Genomic DNA, 16907 nt, shown 5'->3' with positions numbered 1-16907 from the left:
TTGAGCGAAGGAGGGAAAAAACTGCATGTAGTAGAACAGTAGTAGTATTTTTTTCCAAAAGGCTGTGTTGATCATTTCCAAGTATACACAGAATAAAAAGAAAAAAAAAAGGATAATCCTGCAGTAATTCTGCAATACAGCACTATGTGCCCATGACAAAAAACATGAGAGTAAAAGGTGCAATACGGTAAAGCCTGCAGGTGACCTCACATTTCCATTAGCAGAGAAATTAGCCGTACAGGTTACATGTAGACAAAGTTAGCTGCACATGTATGTGCGACACAGCATTACTGACACAGAATTAGGTTATGAATTGCTATCCTGTCGTCAGCGCGTATAAATGTCTCCACTGACATTTAATAAATACACAAAACACAGTGCCAAACATGAACTTTGGTAAGTGTATTATTATGAATACTGTCCATGTTCTTTTTCCCCCCCTGATGCATCCACCGGGAGCGCGAGAGAAAATGAAAACAGATTCTAGTTGTCATGAGAATCTTTCTGATTATTACAAAATCAGTGGTGTGTTCACAGGTCTTTTTTATACTAAGCTCACTGTCGCAGGATACTGTTGGTATAAATTTTAAAAAAAAGTTCAGACTGGACGGCTAGTTTGACGCATGGATCTCGTGCATGAAGTCGATCGAATACACGGGTGCGGGTTTTCTCCAGAGGATTGTGCCTCTTTATCCCATTCTTTGACATCATTGGTCTCTCTTGCACCTACAGTCGCATATAACTATGTTTTTGCCCACATGGATTTTTAACCCTTAAGGTGAGCTTTCACTTTAGTGAGTAGAGCAGTTCAGCTGTATGGCAGAGGGACAGAGGGTGAGCTGAGGAGAAGTACTGACAGCACAGCCAGTCCTCCAGCTCTGCGTTCCTCTCTGGCTCCAGCGAGCGCTCGGCAAACTTCATCATCAGCAGCGCCCTTTTCACGTCGAGCCAATTAAGGAGACCCTCGTGTCGGGATCCATCGACAAAGTTTCCCCCTTGTCCTTGTCTCTCCCACTGCTGATCCATGAGGTCCTTCCTCGGTCCCCAGAGCAAGCTCTGCAATATACGCTTGGCCTCCTGGATGTGGATGCGTTTGATGGGGTCAGGTTGGAGAAGGAGCTGGGCCAGCCTCTGGAGGCCAGCTGAATAGAGGGAGACAGAGGGGATTGGAGGCAAGTCCTCACAGCGGTAGTCTTGTTCCTTCAGTGCTGGACTGACCTCGAACGGGTTTGGCTGGTGGAGGAGCTCATAGATCAGGATGCCCGTCTGGAACTCATCAAATTTGCGGTACTGGGCTGCTGAGAGGATCTCAGGCGCCAGCCTGGCGTGGTCACGTTTGATGCGAGGGTCCACGTTGGTTGACACGGCATCCTCCGAGGAGCGACGCTTGGCCTTTGCGTAGTTACTGATCAGGAGCCGGGGAAGGTGACGCTGAGCCTCTGCACTGCTTGAACCATTACTGGAGCTGTTTTCAGTCTGTGGAGCGAACAGAGCGGGCCTGCGCTGATGAGGTACCAACAACAAATTTTCTAGGCAGAGGTCACGGTGCGTGACCCCATGCTCTTTCAAGTGCTCTAGGCCATTGCAGAGTTGTAGGAGGAGGAAGCATATGCGACGCTCGTAGACCTCTGGCTGAGCTTTGTGGAATGCCTCCCACTCCCGAACAAAGTCAGCTGCCGTCTGCTGAGGGATCTCAGGTGTGATGACCACCACTCGCTCTCTGTCTTCCGGCTGGCCCTGCACAGACTGAGGCAGTGGCGAAGCAGGTGTGGTTGGCTGGGAGACTTCATCAGAAGGCAACATGCTCTGGGGGACACAGGCGAGGAAGTGACCACAGTCCTGCTGAAGGTTGAAGTGAGGAGGCATGCTCTGCTGCACTGACAGGCCGTAGAGATGGCCCTGTTTGGCTTCAATGCTTGAACTCTTGCAGATCTGCAGAGGTATGTACACAAAGGAAGGGAGAAAGGGGTGAAGCAGAAAAGAAGAAAGGGACAAAGAGGGAGGGAGGGAAAATTCCAGAGACGGGAAGGGAGTGGAGCCAAGAAACATAAGAAAGGAATTCTTGTTAGTTAAGTTCCAAGGTCAGTGCTAATTCAGTTCCTGTTCCTATTCATGTGAAATCAGCACCCCTGATGGACATGTAAGCTCAAGCCTCAGCTGAAAAGCTTTCTCAAAAATACTTTTTATACCACAGTTTGGCAAGTTGATAGCAGTACCAGATTCTGTTGGGATGAAAATAAACTACTACAGCCCTCCAGTGTCCATTCTCAAACTGGTCTGTGTGAAATATTACATCAAATTTTTTAAACAACACCTCCCATTAAATTACATTTATTTTAAGTCTTTGATGGGACTGGTTTTTTCCCCCCCAAAATAATGATCTCGTCTTAGTGAGAAGGTTTAGGTGGCAATACAGTAAACAGCATTACATGTAAAAAAGCATGCTGACTTTTTGTACTGACTTTGCTTAAATGTACAAAATTATCGTTAGCACAGGGATGAGTGTCTTCTAAGTAAGTTTGTCTTGGCTTTGGACAACAGAAAGGGTTTGTCTGGGCTGTAAACCCTGCCTGGAATGTAAAGATTAATCAGCCCAGAGATATTAAGCAAGAGTCTGGGCACCCAGGCTGTGGCAAAACACACAATACAAACAGCTGCTACATTGTACAGCACTAATGACTTTCGGGCAAAGATCACATCACCCACACCCTCCTTCCTCGTTATTTGCATTACATGCCTTTAAGGTTTGCGCTGTAGTGGGGCTATCCCATCTGCAGCCTTAGAACAAATAAGACTGCTGCCCAGTTTTAAGCTCCTCATCCTGTCCTCAAACTGTCAAGTACCTGCTTAAAAGTTCAACACCCACTAGGTCAACTGTACCTCAGACAACTGTAAGTTTTCACTTCTCTCAACTGGAACTGACAGTTACGAGCAAGCAGAGTCCCCGACTCTGTTACTATACACTTGCAGGTTATCTTCTGCACAGTTTTAACAACAAATGTTTTCCTTAAAATTTTCCATTTCATTTAAATGTTAGCCTTGCAAATCCAAGTACATTATATGAAAACCAATAATACAAGTACAATAGGTGGTCAAAGTTTAAAGTTTACACTTCGCTAAAAGTAATGGATAAGCAGTAAAAAAAAATGGCAGCCAAAAAATGTGTAAGTGATTAAAATGAATGAGTAACTATCCAAGTGATAAAGATACAGCTTGCTAATGTTTGGCCAAGAGTTGAAACTACTAGTTAATATTTCAAATCAAACTGATTTATGAATACATTTGCAAACTGTTGTTCTGAAACATGGCTAGCAGTGAATCGTTAGCTAGCAATATGGATTAGCAGCTGACTAGCTAGGTAAAGTTGAAAGTGTTAACAGGGCATATACTGGATAAATGGGTAGAGTTGGTGACACCATCCTTTGATATTAATATTTGATAAATAGAGTGCTGCTAAAAGTATCACAACAACAGTCCCCTCAAGGTGCTTTATGCTGTAAGATAAACTTTAGTATTAGCCTATTGCAAACCCCCAACAATCAAACGACCACCTATGAGTAAGCACTTGGCAACAGCTAGAAGGAAAAACAGGAAGAAACCTCCAGGAGAACCAGTTTTAGAAGCCATCTGCCTTGACCGGTTGGGGGCATCCAAAAGTAGCCCAAACCAGTTTGAAATGAATTCTGCTGAATATATATTTAAAGATAAAACATGTTATATTAAAATAGTTTCGAAGTATGTTAGGGGATCCAATGAAAAACATTGGCAACCACTTGTTTAAACTATGTAGGATATTATTAATAATATGAATACTGTAAACTGTACTGTATTGATGATCCTACAATCCCATTTTAATGAGAACCCACTTCAAAAGAAGTCAGAGGTAACTGTTATTTACATTTTTATTTTTTAGTACCTCCCTATTTATCGTTTACTCTCCAAACAGTGCATCAAAGCTGTGTTCAGTTACTGACAATCTAACTGAACTACTGCTTTTTCATGTTAGGTGTGTAGAAAACGGCACTGAGGCTTTTATTTTGAAGTAGTGACAGGAAGCATAACAGGTTGCACACCTGCCACCCTTTCCCTGTTTTGCAGAAAAAGTGCTTGGGTGCTCACAACAACAAACAAAAAGCTAGTTGTTCATTCGGTTGCGCAGTTAGTCTTTTTGGGTTAATTCTGATAAAGTGCTCACAGAGTGTGTTGCGTGCCTGAAAAGTAAAACATCTCTCACTTGCAAATGAAGCTCAGTATTTAGGGATTACCTTTACAGCGTAGGAGCTGCTGGGGTCTAAGGCACAGGCGGCAGAGTAGTACACAGCGTCTCCTGCATTGCAGCTCGGCTTGCTAGACGTGAGCCTGAACAGAGACCAGTTGCTCTCTTCAAACCTCAGCGGGTTCTTCTGTGAGCGAGTGAAGTGATCTTCACATTTTAGAGCCAGGCGCCGCAGAGACTCAGCATAAAGCCCGCCCAGTTTTGAGTACACTCCTTCTCTACTGTCGATGTTGCTCAGAAGGGTCTGGAGCTGCAGGCTCGAGCCGAAGTTTGGCGCTGAACCTGGTTCTGCAGCTGAGAACGGCACGCTGAGCTGAGGAGAAGATGAGCAAGTGATGCTGCTTCGGCAGTGCACGCCCAGCCGACCATGAGTCTTGACTGGCTCGTCCAGCGTCCTGGACCTCAAGGCTCGTCCCAGGGGGGCGTGACAACGTTCTAGAGACTCACTGGAGGAGAAAATGGGCCGTGGATCAACGGGGCTGGATGGCAAACTGGAACGGGAGCTGGCATCAGTGGTCCGGCACACATTGCTCTCTGAGCCGGTAAACGGGAGGCGCGGGTATGCTCGAACGAAAGGCTTTCCGTTTCCGTCGGGAGCGGACACGGTGCGGCTGGCCATTTTTTTCTCTGGGAGTGGAGGCGGCTGCTTACTCGGGCTGGTAATGGAGGGAGGGTTAGGAGAACCTGGAGCTGAAGCCACTGGGCTTCTAGGAAACGGAGAAGAACAAGACATTCGTGTAGTATCCTGAGAACCTATGGAAGAAGAAAAAAAGACGTTAGCAGGTCTACCAATTAAATTAAAACCAAACTCACAGACATAACCAATGAAACACAATCTGTGTCAACTTGGGAATTACAGGCTTCCACATGCACACAAACTAATACAGACACAAACAGAGAGAAATGTCTCTTGGCAGACTTTCGTTTTCCTGCCTTTGTGGATTCACACAGTGTATCCTTTGTGTCTGTGCGTCCTTCTAAGTTAATTTTCCTTAACAGGATTCCCTGACAGAATATTCCCAGGTGACAGCTGCAAATCTGATTTATCTACTACGTCCCTCATGTCACTGCGCACTGCTCGGCTATAATATAAAGACATACCTTGTTTCTACAGAAGAACTGGAAATTTTCCACAATCCAGGGTCCATGGTGACAGTCAAAACATCTTCCACCCAGTTATGAACCATTTGTCAATTAAAGACTTAACCTTGGAACCTGACATTACACCAGAGAAGACTGAAGATATTTAGATAATTCTGCGGTGCAGTCTTCAAGAACTGCTTTCGTAAGGGGGGGTGGACAGTAAAGGTGGGTGGGGGGTGGCTCTAGGATGTAGCCGAGCCCTTTTTCCCCTCGTTATCAGAGTCCATAATTATCTCTTCAAACAACATTGCTCAGGAAGTTGCAGCAATTACAAGTGTCTGAGTGCCACCGAGGTTTAAAGCTGATACGTTTCCAACGCGAGGACAGATGCCTCTCATTCTGAGCCACGTCTCAGGCTAGAAGACCGTGAAAAACGTGAACTAATGAACCCGTTACAACAAACTGCATGTGCACTGCATGCGAAAAAAGGAACCAGGGACAAGCTGACAGCCACTAACTGTAAATCTTTGCAGAGCTTCCTTTCCTTGTTTCGATGTTGCTGCTCAGGTTAACTCTGAACAAAGTGCACCTTTATGGTTCGCAGTCATAAAAGAGCAAAACAACTTCCACGGATACCCAAGTGTGCATGTCAGAAAATTCACTGACATTGCCATGTAGATATGTCATGCTCGTTTCAGTTGGATTACACGAATGTTTATTACTGCTATTATTATTTTTATTAACTGATTCAGTATGAGCTGCTTACCAGTGTCAGTTGCAGCCAGGTTGTCAGTGGAGGCCATTGGGAGGCTGGAGTTGCTCAGGCCCCGTAGAGACGAGGTAGGGCTCTCTACTGACCCATGTTGGCCACAGCGGTCCATCTCCATGTTGCTGCCACTCATCCTACCCACTCTGTCATGGAGAAAACAAAAAAGCAGAGATAATGTTACACAACTTGATTTTTTACCATTTACTTTTCTACAACAGGGCCCGGTGCAGTGTCTCGAGGCAGTCAATCTGCTGATCTGCAGCAGAAATGGGCATTTTTCTTGCATGCCCGTTTGTAAATGTGGAACCATCCCTCTTCCTCTTGCTTGTTTTACGCCTGCACCATGCAATTAATAAACCTGCGGGAAGGACGACATCATTTCAGATGAAACGATGAATAAGTCATGTCAAGTTTCACTTCTTTGTTAGGAGTGCAACGCTTCCTGATTCAACGTTGCCTCATAATTGCAATAAACAAGCCTTGATAAAAAATGTGCTGCCAATCACATCGGAATCTAAAAGTGAGACTGAGCAACTGCTGCTGAGCGTTAGCCCCTCTGTGTCCACAAGTGGCAATAAGAGCATAGGTGCAAACTGGATTTCCCTACATTTAGTTGCATTTTCCTAATTTATGCTTGTGGCTAGGGACTCAGAGTTACATTAACGACTAAAATCTGTAAAAGAAGTATAAATGCGAGGACCTCTCTGGTTTTTTATAATCTTTTTAAAAACTGCACTATGGTTCCCAAATATAGCTTCAACTAAAGGCTACAAATTTAAGCACAAAGTACAACCAAAGTTCCTCCTGTCCATTTGCCTGATTACCTGACCATCTAACCATCGTGACTGCGTCTTATAATGCTAGTGAAAACTGTTCATGAACACTTTCTAATAAAGTTGACCAATTAGGGTGACTGACAGCTATTCGCTCTTCTCATTACTGCTGCTAATGGCTCAGGGAAGCGGGGTCCCATCCCTCCCCTTCATCTGCCCCTCTCCGTCCTCTCCTCCGTCACAAAATGACTCCTCTATCCATTTATCTGCCGGCCCCTGACTTCAGTTCCACCATAAATTAGGAGAAAAAACAGAGGAGCAGAGGAGAGAAGCACAGGGGGGAGACAAAGGGTTAGGTATTCTCTGTTGGTAGTTAGCTAAAGGATTCGCTATCATTTTACAGACAAAAGAGGCCGTGATGAAAGGCAGTGGAAACGCTGAGGCGCAGGAGAAATGGTAATGAGCGCAGGGATTATGAGCGAATGTGCATGTCTGCGCCCGTGCATGTCTGCGCCCGTGCATGTCTCGGTCTAGATCTCTCCGATTTGTATCCAAAACATGAGATTTTCCTATGTGAAAAAAATAATGGCACTGATTTATACTGGAGGATGAGCATGGATAAGCAAGCTTCTTTAGGAGAGGCACGCAAGGAAGGAGATACAAGCGTTTAGGGTGGTACAATATTTGTCCTCATTATTGTTTGTTCCATTAAATGCACATAAATGTTTCAAGTGAAGATTTTTATTGCTGTGAACACTTGGTATCTGCAGTTTGAATTTAATTTAATTTAAAAGCCCCACACACACTTTATACAGTGTTGTATAAAATGCACATTATGCACCAAAAGACAACATTTTTTCCAAGATCACCGTGACTAGAATGTCTGATTTTAGACTAAACATCTATTAATAACCTTGGTTTCTCATTTCCTCTGAGTAGATCTGATCAGCTTTCCAGCAAAAAACAAAAGCTTACTTGAGATTCTCTTATTGCCCCAGTGAATCGGACTGGCGTTGCAGCCAACTAGCTAGAGATCGCAGTGTAACAGTGTAAAATGAGACATAAACCAAACTGCAGCAGTGTTGTTGTTGTTGTAGGTTAGCCTAATTGAACTGATTTCACTTCCCGACTCTTACTTAGGACGTTCTTTGTGGTAATCACATAAAATGATGCAGTGGGAGCGAAAGCATGCATACGCTTTGTATGTTTACGTGCAAAAGGTCACATGCTCACCCATGTACAAACATACTTGGATTTTCAGGGCCATTTCATGTAGAGATGTAATCTTTTAGTCACGGGCTTAGCTGGTTAAAGAGTATTAAGAATACACCCGATTAATTCATAATACACCGTCCCTCCTTTATGTATGCTGCAGGAAGCAGAGGTGGTAGCAGACACACCATGCAATGAACACAATCCCCGCAAAGCTTGCAGTGTTAGTTTTTATGAGTCTCTGCCAGAGAGGAACGGATTGAACTCTATCTCTGTTATATTATGGACAATATAAATATCTCATGTCCTCCTTTAATATAAAGACTCACAGGAGGTAAAAAGCTGTATATTGCATTTCTGTTACACAGGGTTATATTTTCTCCCGCCTGTTGTGCAACCTCTACATGTTCCAACAGAGAATAAAGAGACACATTGTTTGCCTCCAAAGACTGTAGGACAGTTACCAAGGCTGTACAGTTTTATAAACCAAAGATCCATTAATGTTTGACACAAATCCTTGCTATCTCTTGCAGACTGCTCCAGGCCTACCTTGTCATCATTTGTCAGCCTTTTCCCCCCTTTTCTTATTCACCGCCGCTCAGCTCACGTGTTTAAAAAAACCCCCAAAACAATCTTTGAAATGCAACTCTGTCGCTCTTCCTGTCTAAGAATGTAAAATCTATTAGGACTATCAAGCTTTTCATCTTACCACTTCTTTCTACTGTACCAGCGAGACTTGTTAAAACAGAGAATTAGATCAAGAAGGTGGAAAAACATTACATGAGATTAGAAGAAGAGCAAATGGCAGTTTGTAAAAGAGGAAGGAAACAAATTTGACCACATGCAATGCTACATCTAAATTTTGGCATCTGATGGAGATGTGGGGGGAAAGAAAGAGAGAGAAAAGCAACCTGAAACACAAACTCTTCACCAGCCTAATGACATAGCAGTCCGATTTTGTGTCTCACTGGTGATGCAGGAGAATAATTTGTCGTCAGGTGCCTACCTCATGCTGAGGTCCTTGCTGGGCCGGTTGGTACAAAATGCCCCTGGATCATGCTAGCGGCTCCCTAGAGCCACGGCGTGTGTAGGTAACACAACCCTGGTGCCACACGAGTAATGTGTGTATTTAAAGTGTCTCACAAGACAAGCAACAGCATCCATTAGATGCGGGGAGTTAAAGCGCCCACATTTCTAATTTCATTCACCTACGAGTTCACTTTAGAAAAGCCTTCAAGTCTGCCAGACTGCAACAAGATGCTATCTGTTGTGCAGCAGAAAGGGGATCAGGAAGGCTTTGTGCAGGGAGGGGCAGCAAATCTTGGAATAGCAGATCACAGAGCGAAGCCAATTCAAACCCAAGTCAAGTTGAGTCCACAATGCTGATCTATAAAATCTACTTCTATCTGTGGCAACTGATCGCCAGGCTGGAACAGTTTGGGAGTTGCCCCGGGGGGCAGCAATCTGTTCACTAAAGCCCCTCCCTCTTTGGCAACATTTACACACCAGTTGACACGCCTTCCTTGTTAAGGAGTAGGCTACTTAATCATGCACACTCATCCATGACGTAGGCACATGCACAAAAGCGAACACCTCCTAGGCCCGACCCGACATATAATCTATTGGATGACCTGTTACATGGAATTAAAGAGCAAAATCTGGTGTTTTATGCCGTGATCAAAGGCTCTGAGAGCCAGATTTTTTTAAACCATCTGTGGATTTTAAATGATTCAGAACTTTAAAATGCTTCTTCAAAGGGGACGTGTACTCATGTCTTTGAGTCGGGAATGTGGAACTACTCTCCAGTACTGTGTCTCCAGTAGTGACCAGGGTCGCTTACTGCTTAAACAAATCAAACCCACTGATAAACTTGGAATGCCACAAAGCGAGAGCTGTCACTGACTGGGTAAAGGCGTGTTCCCACATGTGTCCCAACAAGGTTTTTTTTATCAGCGCAGAATGTTGGCAATGTCATAACAGCAAAAACGGTTCCTTCCTAGAATTACCGCAAACATAAAGCCCCACTGAAATGTGATCAGCGGTCTGTGTCGTCTTCTGAGCTTTGGCCGAATCTAGCTCAAGATGAGAAAACGCGTGCTTGCGTAGGGGAAGTCACATTGTGTGTGTGTGGCTTGCACCTCATTGCACTGTTATAGAGAAAGCAAAGTTTATTTTAAGGGGGGAGGGGGTTCATTTGATGCTCTAATAACTTCAACACAGAGCCTCTTCTCTTTTTCTTGTTTGGAAAACTGACTCAGACAGCACAATGTATTCTTAGACTCACGCAACTTCAGTTTAAGGCAACTGTGCATTTTTTTTATGGCTTACATATGACTGGTAAAACCAGGAGTGTGCAAAGAGGAGCATTCATCATTTTGCATATATAGCACATGATGTAATAAAACGTGATTATCAAGCCACACAAATGACCAGCATGTGGACTTCAGCAGAAATATCGTACACACAAACAAACAAACACACAGTACTGTGAAAATCTCACCTCTGGTCTCATTTCTTTATATTTTTCTTCAAAGAAGTCAGATTTTCTTGGAATGTTTTTTAAGTGGTCTTGAGCAATAGTTCTCTGGGCTTTCTGAAGTTTTTCAAAGTTTTTCTTTGGATAGTGGCTGCTTTAAAAAAAATTCATATTTAGTCTAGTCCTTGCATCTGCCCATTTTCTGAGTAATGCTTTTTTTGGGTTTTGTTTATTGAACCTCTTAACACTGACTTATGAATCACTGAAGGATGAAAAAAGCTCTTAACACAAAGGATGTGAACCAGTGTTGTTTTTACATATAAGAGAAAACTGACCAGGGGGCGCATTTTAAATTGGATCTTTGTTACAGACATAATTTGTTTCCATTCCTTTAGCTGATTGAATCTATGAAACTCACAAAAATAACACATTTTGACAGACATACAATAGTATTTTTCGCACCAACAAAGTGATTCCCAGAGAGCTATCAGCTTGAATTTGGCACTTCTCAGCATGTGGTGCAGTGTGTCCTTAAAATATCCGAACAGCACCTGAAACTCATGTCTTTAAAGAGTGAGAAAAATCTATTACGGTCCTGAAAAGGAGCTGAGAGATGTATTTGAGCCTTTAGTTGATCCAAAGTACTGTTCACTAAAGCCTCATCAGAAATAACAGGTGACAGGTGGCTGTCAAGAAGCCATCCATGCAGAAGGAAATTGGGGAAAAAGGTGGAGGTATGTCACTTTACATAAGAATTTGACTGAAAATCAGGTCTTGGAGCGACTAATCCAAATGTGAAAATTCTGATTCAAACCACTGTCAATATGTACCAAGGACATAAGGAGAGATGCAGAACAGTGAGTGGCTACAGTCATCTGTAAAAACATGGTGGAGGCTCTGTCATGGTTCGAGCATGCATTTCAGCCAGGGGTGTTGTAGATCTTGTCAAAACTGATGGAATTATGAACACAGAAAAATGCCATCAGATTTGGACCCACTAGCATCTGACTGACAAAGATCCCAACCACAATACAGTAAAATGCCACCAACATCCAAAGAAGAGCTTCGACAGTCTTCCAGGAAGCCCAGAGAACTATTCCTGAAGACTACTTTCGTGCCTAAGAGGGTTCAGGCTGTGTTAATGAATAAATATTGGCTTTCACGCTTGTTAGAAATCTTTTATATAAGGCTCGTTTTTGCTGTGCACACTGTATTTTCATGCATGTTTAAAGATTTCTCCCAATTTTCTATTAAAATATAAAGAAAGGAAGGGCTACTCAAGAGTTTTCCACAGTACTACAAATGCTTTTTGCATTCATCGTCTACAGTGGTGCAGCCAAAACAAATTTACAGCAACTTGACATAGCAGCGGGCTACTTAACAGATGTACTTTGTGCATTAATTACAATTGAAAAAGGTCACGCTGCTAGCATGAATAGAACAAGGCGTGCATTAAGGAATATTCTGCAAGAGTCTGAATGATCACAAGGCATTAGAATGGAGGCTGAATAATGATGCTATGAAAGGAGAAGGCACTGCGAGTTTCACACTAATGACTGCAGTTAGATACTGTATCTGCACATATGTATGGTCACAGACACCGAATAGTGACTTGCATGACATAAATGCATCAGAACCGCCTTTGTGGAGAGCATTACATTAGGCCTAAGTGGATGTTATAAGTGCTAAATTAAATAATATAATCAAACCACAGTCCCAAAAATCCTAATGCAAGTCACTGAGACAAAACAATAGAACAAGTATTTGCTACAACAGGCAATTCACATGTGATAAACCTGCGTTACAGTTAAACTGTATTACAGTATGTCAACAGCTTACCTCCATATAATGCAGTATCTATCACACTTTTTCACTGCTGCCTTTGAATAAACAATATTTCAGTTCCCCTGTCCTTATGCATTTGTTTGTGTTACATGTTTGGATATTAGATGATCAGCTAAAAGGATTTCGTGCCTGTGATGTTTTCCAGCTACTCTGAACAAAGTTAGTGAACACCTTCTGAGATATTTTGTGTTTGTTGGTCAACATGAGTGATGGAGCAGTGTCGTTGCCTCAGATAGGCTCAGCCATCTTGCTGCTATTCTGCCATTGCTTTTGACAACCCGATTAACTGAAAAAGCAGATTTAGTAATAAAAAAAAAGTCATAGATCTTTCTGAGATCTGCTGCATTGCTGCTCTGTCCTGTTCGAGGGTCAACCAAATGTGTGACTGTAAAACAAAAACAGTGCTTTGCTATTCTTACCTGTGCAGTTTCTTGGGTGGGGGAGGCGGTGGATTGGGGTCATGGCTGGTAGCTCCCTTCCCTGGTGCCAGCGGCTCTGATGAGCCACCATGCAACGGTTGCTTTGCCGGCATGCTCCCGTTATGCTTGCCCTCCGCCTCTGCGCCGTTGCCCTTAGTTTCCCCCTGATAGGCACCATTGTTAGTGGCAGCTGGGGGGGCCGTGCCTGGCTCTGTCAGCGGAGGGGGGCCGCTGTGGGCCTTTGAGTCCCTGGCCTCCTTCCAGACAGCAGCACCATTGACTACGCCTGTCACCCGAGAGGTTGCCTCAGCACTGGCGGCTAACTTTTTCTTTTCAGTCTCTTTCCGGTCTCTTTCTTCCTCCTCCTCCTCTTCCTCAATGCGGCAGTTCCAGCCAGAGCTGTGGTGGTGGGGCTTGTGCCATCGCTCGGGCGCTGGGCTCTGGTTCTCAGCAGTGACCTCTTTAGTAGAGACGAAGAAAAGCATGGGGAGTTCAGTGAGAGGGACGGGAGATGAAACAGACGGAGAGAGGCTGGAGGTCAGTAGTCTGGGAAGTTCAGGAAGCGGGACTGGAGAAGACATGGACGATGAGAGGCTAGAGGTGCCCAGTTTTGGGGAGCGGGTGTTCCTCTTTGGAGGAATTGGTGGGCTGGACTGGGGCTTGGGGTGCAGAGTAGGGGCACAGCCTACTTCTGTAGCAAGAGAGCCTATGCTGTGGCTGGGGCTGGGCCAACGGAAAGCAGGACTGCTCTGGTCTTTACGAGCCGTGGGGCTGAAGTGGCACTGGGTGCTAACAGCCGAATCCGGGCTGCTCAAGTAGAAAGTTCTGTTGTTCTCCTCCATGTGAGCAGCCATTACAGTGATGGTGGCCCGCTGACTGTCTCCTGAGAGGTCATGCTCAGAGCTTAGGGACTCCTCAGTCTGGTTTGGGGACTCCGGTTGAGATTGCAGTCCGTTTTCTTGCTGCTTGCGCTTTTTCTTAGTGCTCTCAGCATAAATTGGCTCTGAGCTTTTCTGTCCACTGAAAAAGGTGGGAGTTGACTGTGGGCTACCCATAGATGGTGGGCTTTGGGGGCTCCTCGAGCTGTCTTTTCTTGCTCCTGAGCCTTCCGGTCCAGGAAGTGAATCTGTGCTGCTACGATAAGAATAAGAGGAGTCTGATAGGTTGCTCTGTTTGGACAGGATGTGACAAAGAGATTTAGGGCTAGCAACATCCACACAGGAAGTGGTAGAAGTGCTGGATGTCTTTGTGGTAACACCCGTCGCACTCCCACTGCTCATACCATTGCTGTGGACTGTGGCAGGGCTAGTAGGGACAATATCCAGTGAAAAGGGTATCTCCACAGCTGCCTGTTGACATTCTTGATAATTCGACCTGGTAGTCACAACATTTCCATTAAAAGTGCTTTTGGTTCGGAGAGCGGATGTACTATTCTGCTGCCTGCAGGAGTCTTCATTGGCATTTTTCTTTAAACTCTGAGAACCTCGACCCTCCTCCTGGGTAACATAGATATTGCTGATGATCTTAGAGTCAGTGGGCAGGATAGTGGGGGACAAGGGAGTCAAAGAGAAGCAGTTGTTGCAGTCTTTCTTGGCGTCGGGACTCTGAAGAACTGCGTCTCTGTGGGCCTTATTGCAGCCGCTGTTATCAATGTAAAGAGACGACAGGTCTAAGAGCTGCTTGAGGCGCAGCCTCTCAGTTGGGCTCTTTGTGTTTTCCTCCTACAAACAAACATGAACACACATTACCAAACAGACATCCAGCTGACAAAAAAATAAATAAAAAATGGAAACATTTGAGAGGCTCACCTGCTCGATGTTCATGTTGACATCTGCAGCATCGCTGGTGTCGAGGCTCATCATAGTAGGTTTCACAGCTATCGTCGGCTTGCTGTAGGGTGAAGGCGCAGTCAATAAAGCTTCCTCATCACCTCCCGGGCTGCTCTTCAAACACGCAGCTGGTGCGCCGCCATCCCGGAAGCCAACGGTCTTGTGTGCGCTGAACGGGTGGAAGCAGTTCTTACAAGAGCCGGGTTTCCACACGTGTTCTGCAAAGTCGTTGCACGCTGACATCTTGGGTTCGGTAAATCCGGTTTGGTCAGAGGTGGCTCTGGAAGTATCTGGTAGATGCAGGATGACCTGTCATGGCTGATTTCGCGACAGGGGGTGTCGGTCGTAGGGCAGCATGTAAAAGGCAGAGAGAAGAATGAAGCACAGGTTTTTGAATTAGACATATGGCCTAAAAGTGATTACATTAAGTCATAATAATAATTCCACTTGTCTTTGTCACCAAAAAACCCCCCCAAAAACAAAACAAAAAAAAATTGATGTATAAATCTCACCCAGCCCTTAAGTTCTTGTCTGACAGCTCATATCTCTTTTGCAGTGCCCGGAGAAAAGGTATCAGACTGTTTTTTATTAATTTTGCCTTTAACCTAACATATGCATGATCTTCTGCCATAAATCCTAACAGATATTAAAAAAAAAACAGTGAAAAGTTCAAGCATCTATTTAAAAACTCAAAGACAAGGAGGCCCAGGCTGACAAGTGTCTCTGACTCCATAGAAGACTTGTTAAGACTCAAGTGTCATTCATGGATGTAACTTGAGAAGACCTGATGCCTGCGTGCACTGCATGTTCCCATGCCCTCTTAAATTAGAGGGTATGTGGTTTCTGTTCAACCAAAGGGTTTTGCCGATGTGAGCCTGGCAACTTAAAAGCCGTCCGGAGCCCTCCGCAGCCCCCAGCGTGCTACCAGAAGACGGAGGAGCCTCAAGCATCCCGGAGGTCGGAATGTCAGGAATGTCTAAAGGCGCAAGTCTCACCAGGGTGAATCTCACACCCACGATGACCCCCCACCCCCCTTCTCTCTTCTACACATGAACACACAAACAACATGTGCGTCCTACACCTCTCACAAACACAACTGAACCACGCACCTCCTTCCTCTCCCTCGCTGAGCCCCGTTTAACTGGGCCGACAGAGAGAAGATCAACACCTTTTCAGAGAGATCATTTGTTTCCTCGCAGCCGGGAGCGGGGTGGGGGTGTGTGTCTCTATTTATGCTGCTGACACAGCTTTAATTGCCTTTCAACAAGGTGATGCAGTGACATACGGCCACATTAGCTCGCTATTTAAGATGCACCGGCTGGAAAACAGTCGTAAGAGGCAGGAGGATCCACAATTCCTCTTATGACTGAGGAAAGTTCTCAGCTAACTTGCGACTCATCACAGAGAAACATTAGAGCGACATCAAGCATTAACGTAGCCATGGATTGAAAAATACTTAATAGAGGTTAGGCCTATTAAGACTCCAGTTAATTCTTGCTTTATGACCCAGTAATGCCACAGGGTATGACGAGTGGTCCCGCTGGCAAAGATAAGATGCATGTTTACATTTTTCTTTGTTCTGTCTGACTCAGTTCATGCAGGAAGGCATCCGCTAGCTCACTGTTTGTTTTACCGTTCCTGCGACAACAGAGGAAACTGCAGCTTGGCCAACATCTTACAGCCTCGTGCATGAGTCATGCGGATAGATGACTGATCAGAGGCGCAAGGGATTATTGGGCCACTGGTTCTCGAGTGCACAGACCTGCTGCCAGTCAACTTTAGTCTCTGCTAAGAGAGTCGCAATCGTCCACGCAGGATTTTCACCTGAGACCACTTCTGGCACTCGTGTCTGCATTTGCACAGCAACACTGGGACACAAATGAAGCTGCACACGGTTTTGGTTATTTTGGCTCTTGTTGGCATGGTCAGAGCTACTTGTTTTAACAGAGATAGACCCTGTGGTCTACATTCCCCACACCTTCTCAAGTTCACCCTTCAATTTCTCTCACTTTCCCTTGCTAAAAGTAAAAAAGTAAAAAAAAGCTCTCACACGCAGCAACAAGAAGTTGAAAAGTGAAGCAGTACCTTCGATATAAGACAGACTATGGAGAATATCTCATGAGCGTGTGAGAAGCTGGGGGCTAGAAAAATGACTTGAGGATGGATGTGGAATTTACAGTTTTGAGCCACCACCTCATATAGACTGTGCAAACCTTAACAAGCCT

General features: G+C 44.7%; 1 protein-coding gene across 1 annotated transcript in view; it reads right to left on the bottom strand.

The window, feature by feature from the left end:
* Window positions 1–6: 6 nt before the first annotated feature.
* prag1 (PEAK1 related, kinase-activating pseudokinase 1) overlaps window positions 7–16907 on the bottom strand; it is an 18268-nt gene continuing 1367 nt past the window's right edge. The window contains exons 2-6 of the mRNA XM_005720412.1: window positions 14662–15000; window positions 12854–14574; window positions 6126–6271; window positions 4266–5029; window positions 7–1932 (exon numbers count right to left, since the gene is read on the bottom strand). Of these exons, the coding sequence (XP_005720469.1) occupies window positions 787–1932; window positions 4266–5029; window positions 6126–6271; window positions 12854–14574; window positions 14662–14925 (4041 nt within the window). The 5' untranslated portion in view covers window positions 14926–15000 and the 3' untranslated portion in view covers window positions 7–786. The remainder of the gene's footprint in view (window positions 1933–4265; window positions 5030–6125; window positions 6272–12853; window positions 14575–14661; window positions 15001–16907) is intronic.

The sequence above is a fragment of the Pundamilia nyererei genome, unplaced genomic scaffold (assembly GCF_000239375.1).
Source record: "Pundamilia nyererei isolate P.nyererei 1_Seehausen unplaced genomic scaffold, PunNye1.0 scaffold00002, whole genome shotgun sequence".
Classification (NCBI taxonomy): Eukaryota; Metazoa; Chordata; class Actinopteri; order Cichliformes; family Cichlidae; genus Pundamilia; species Pundamilia nyererei.
Note: the sequence above shows the minus strand (reverse complement) of the source record. Positions and strands in the feature narration are given on the sequence as shown.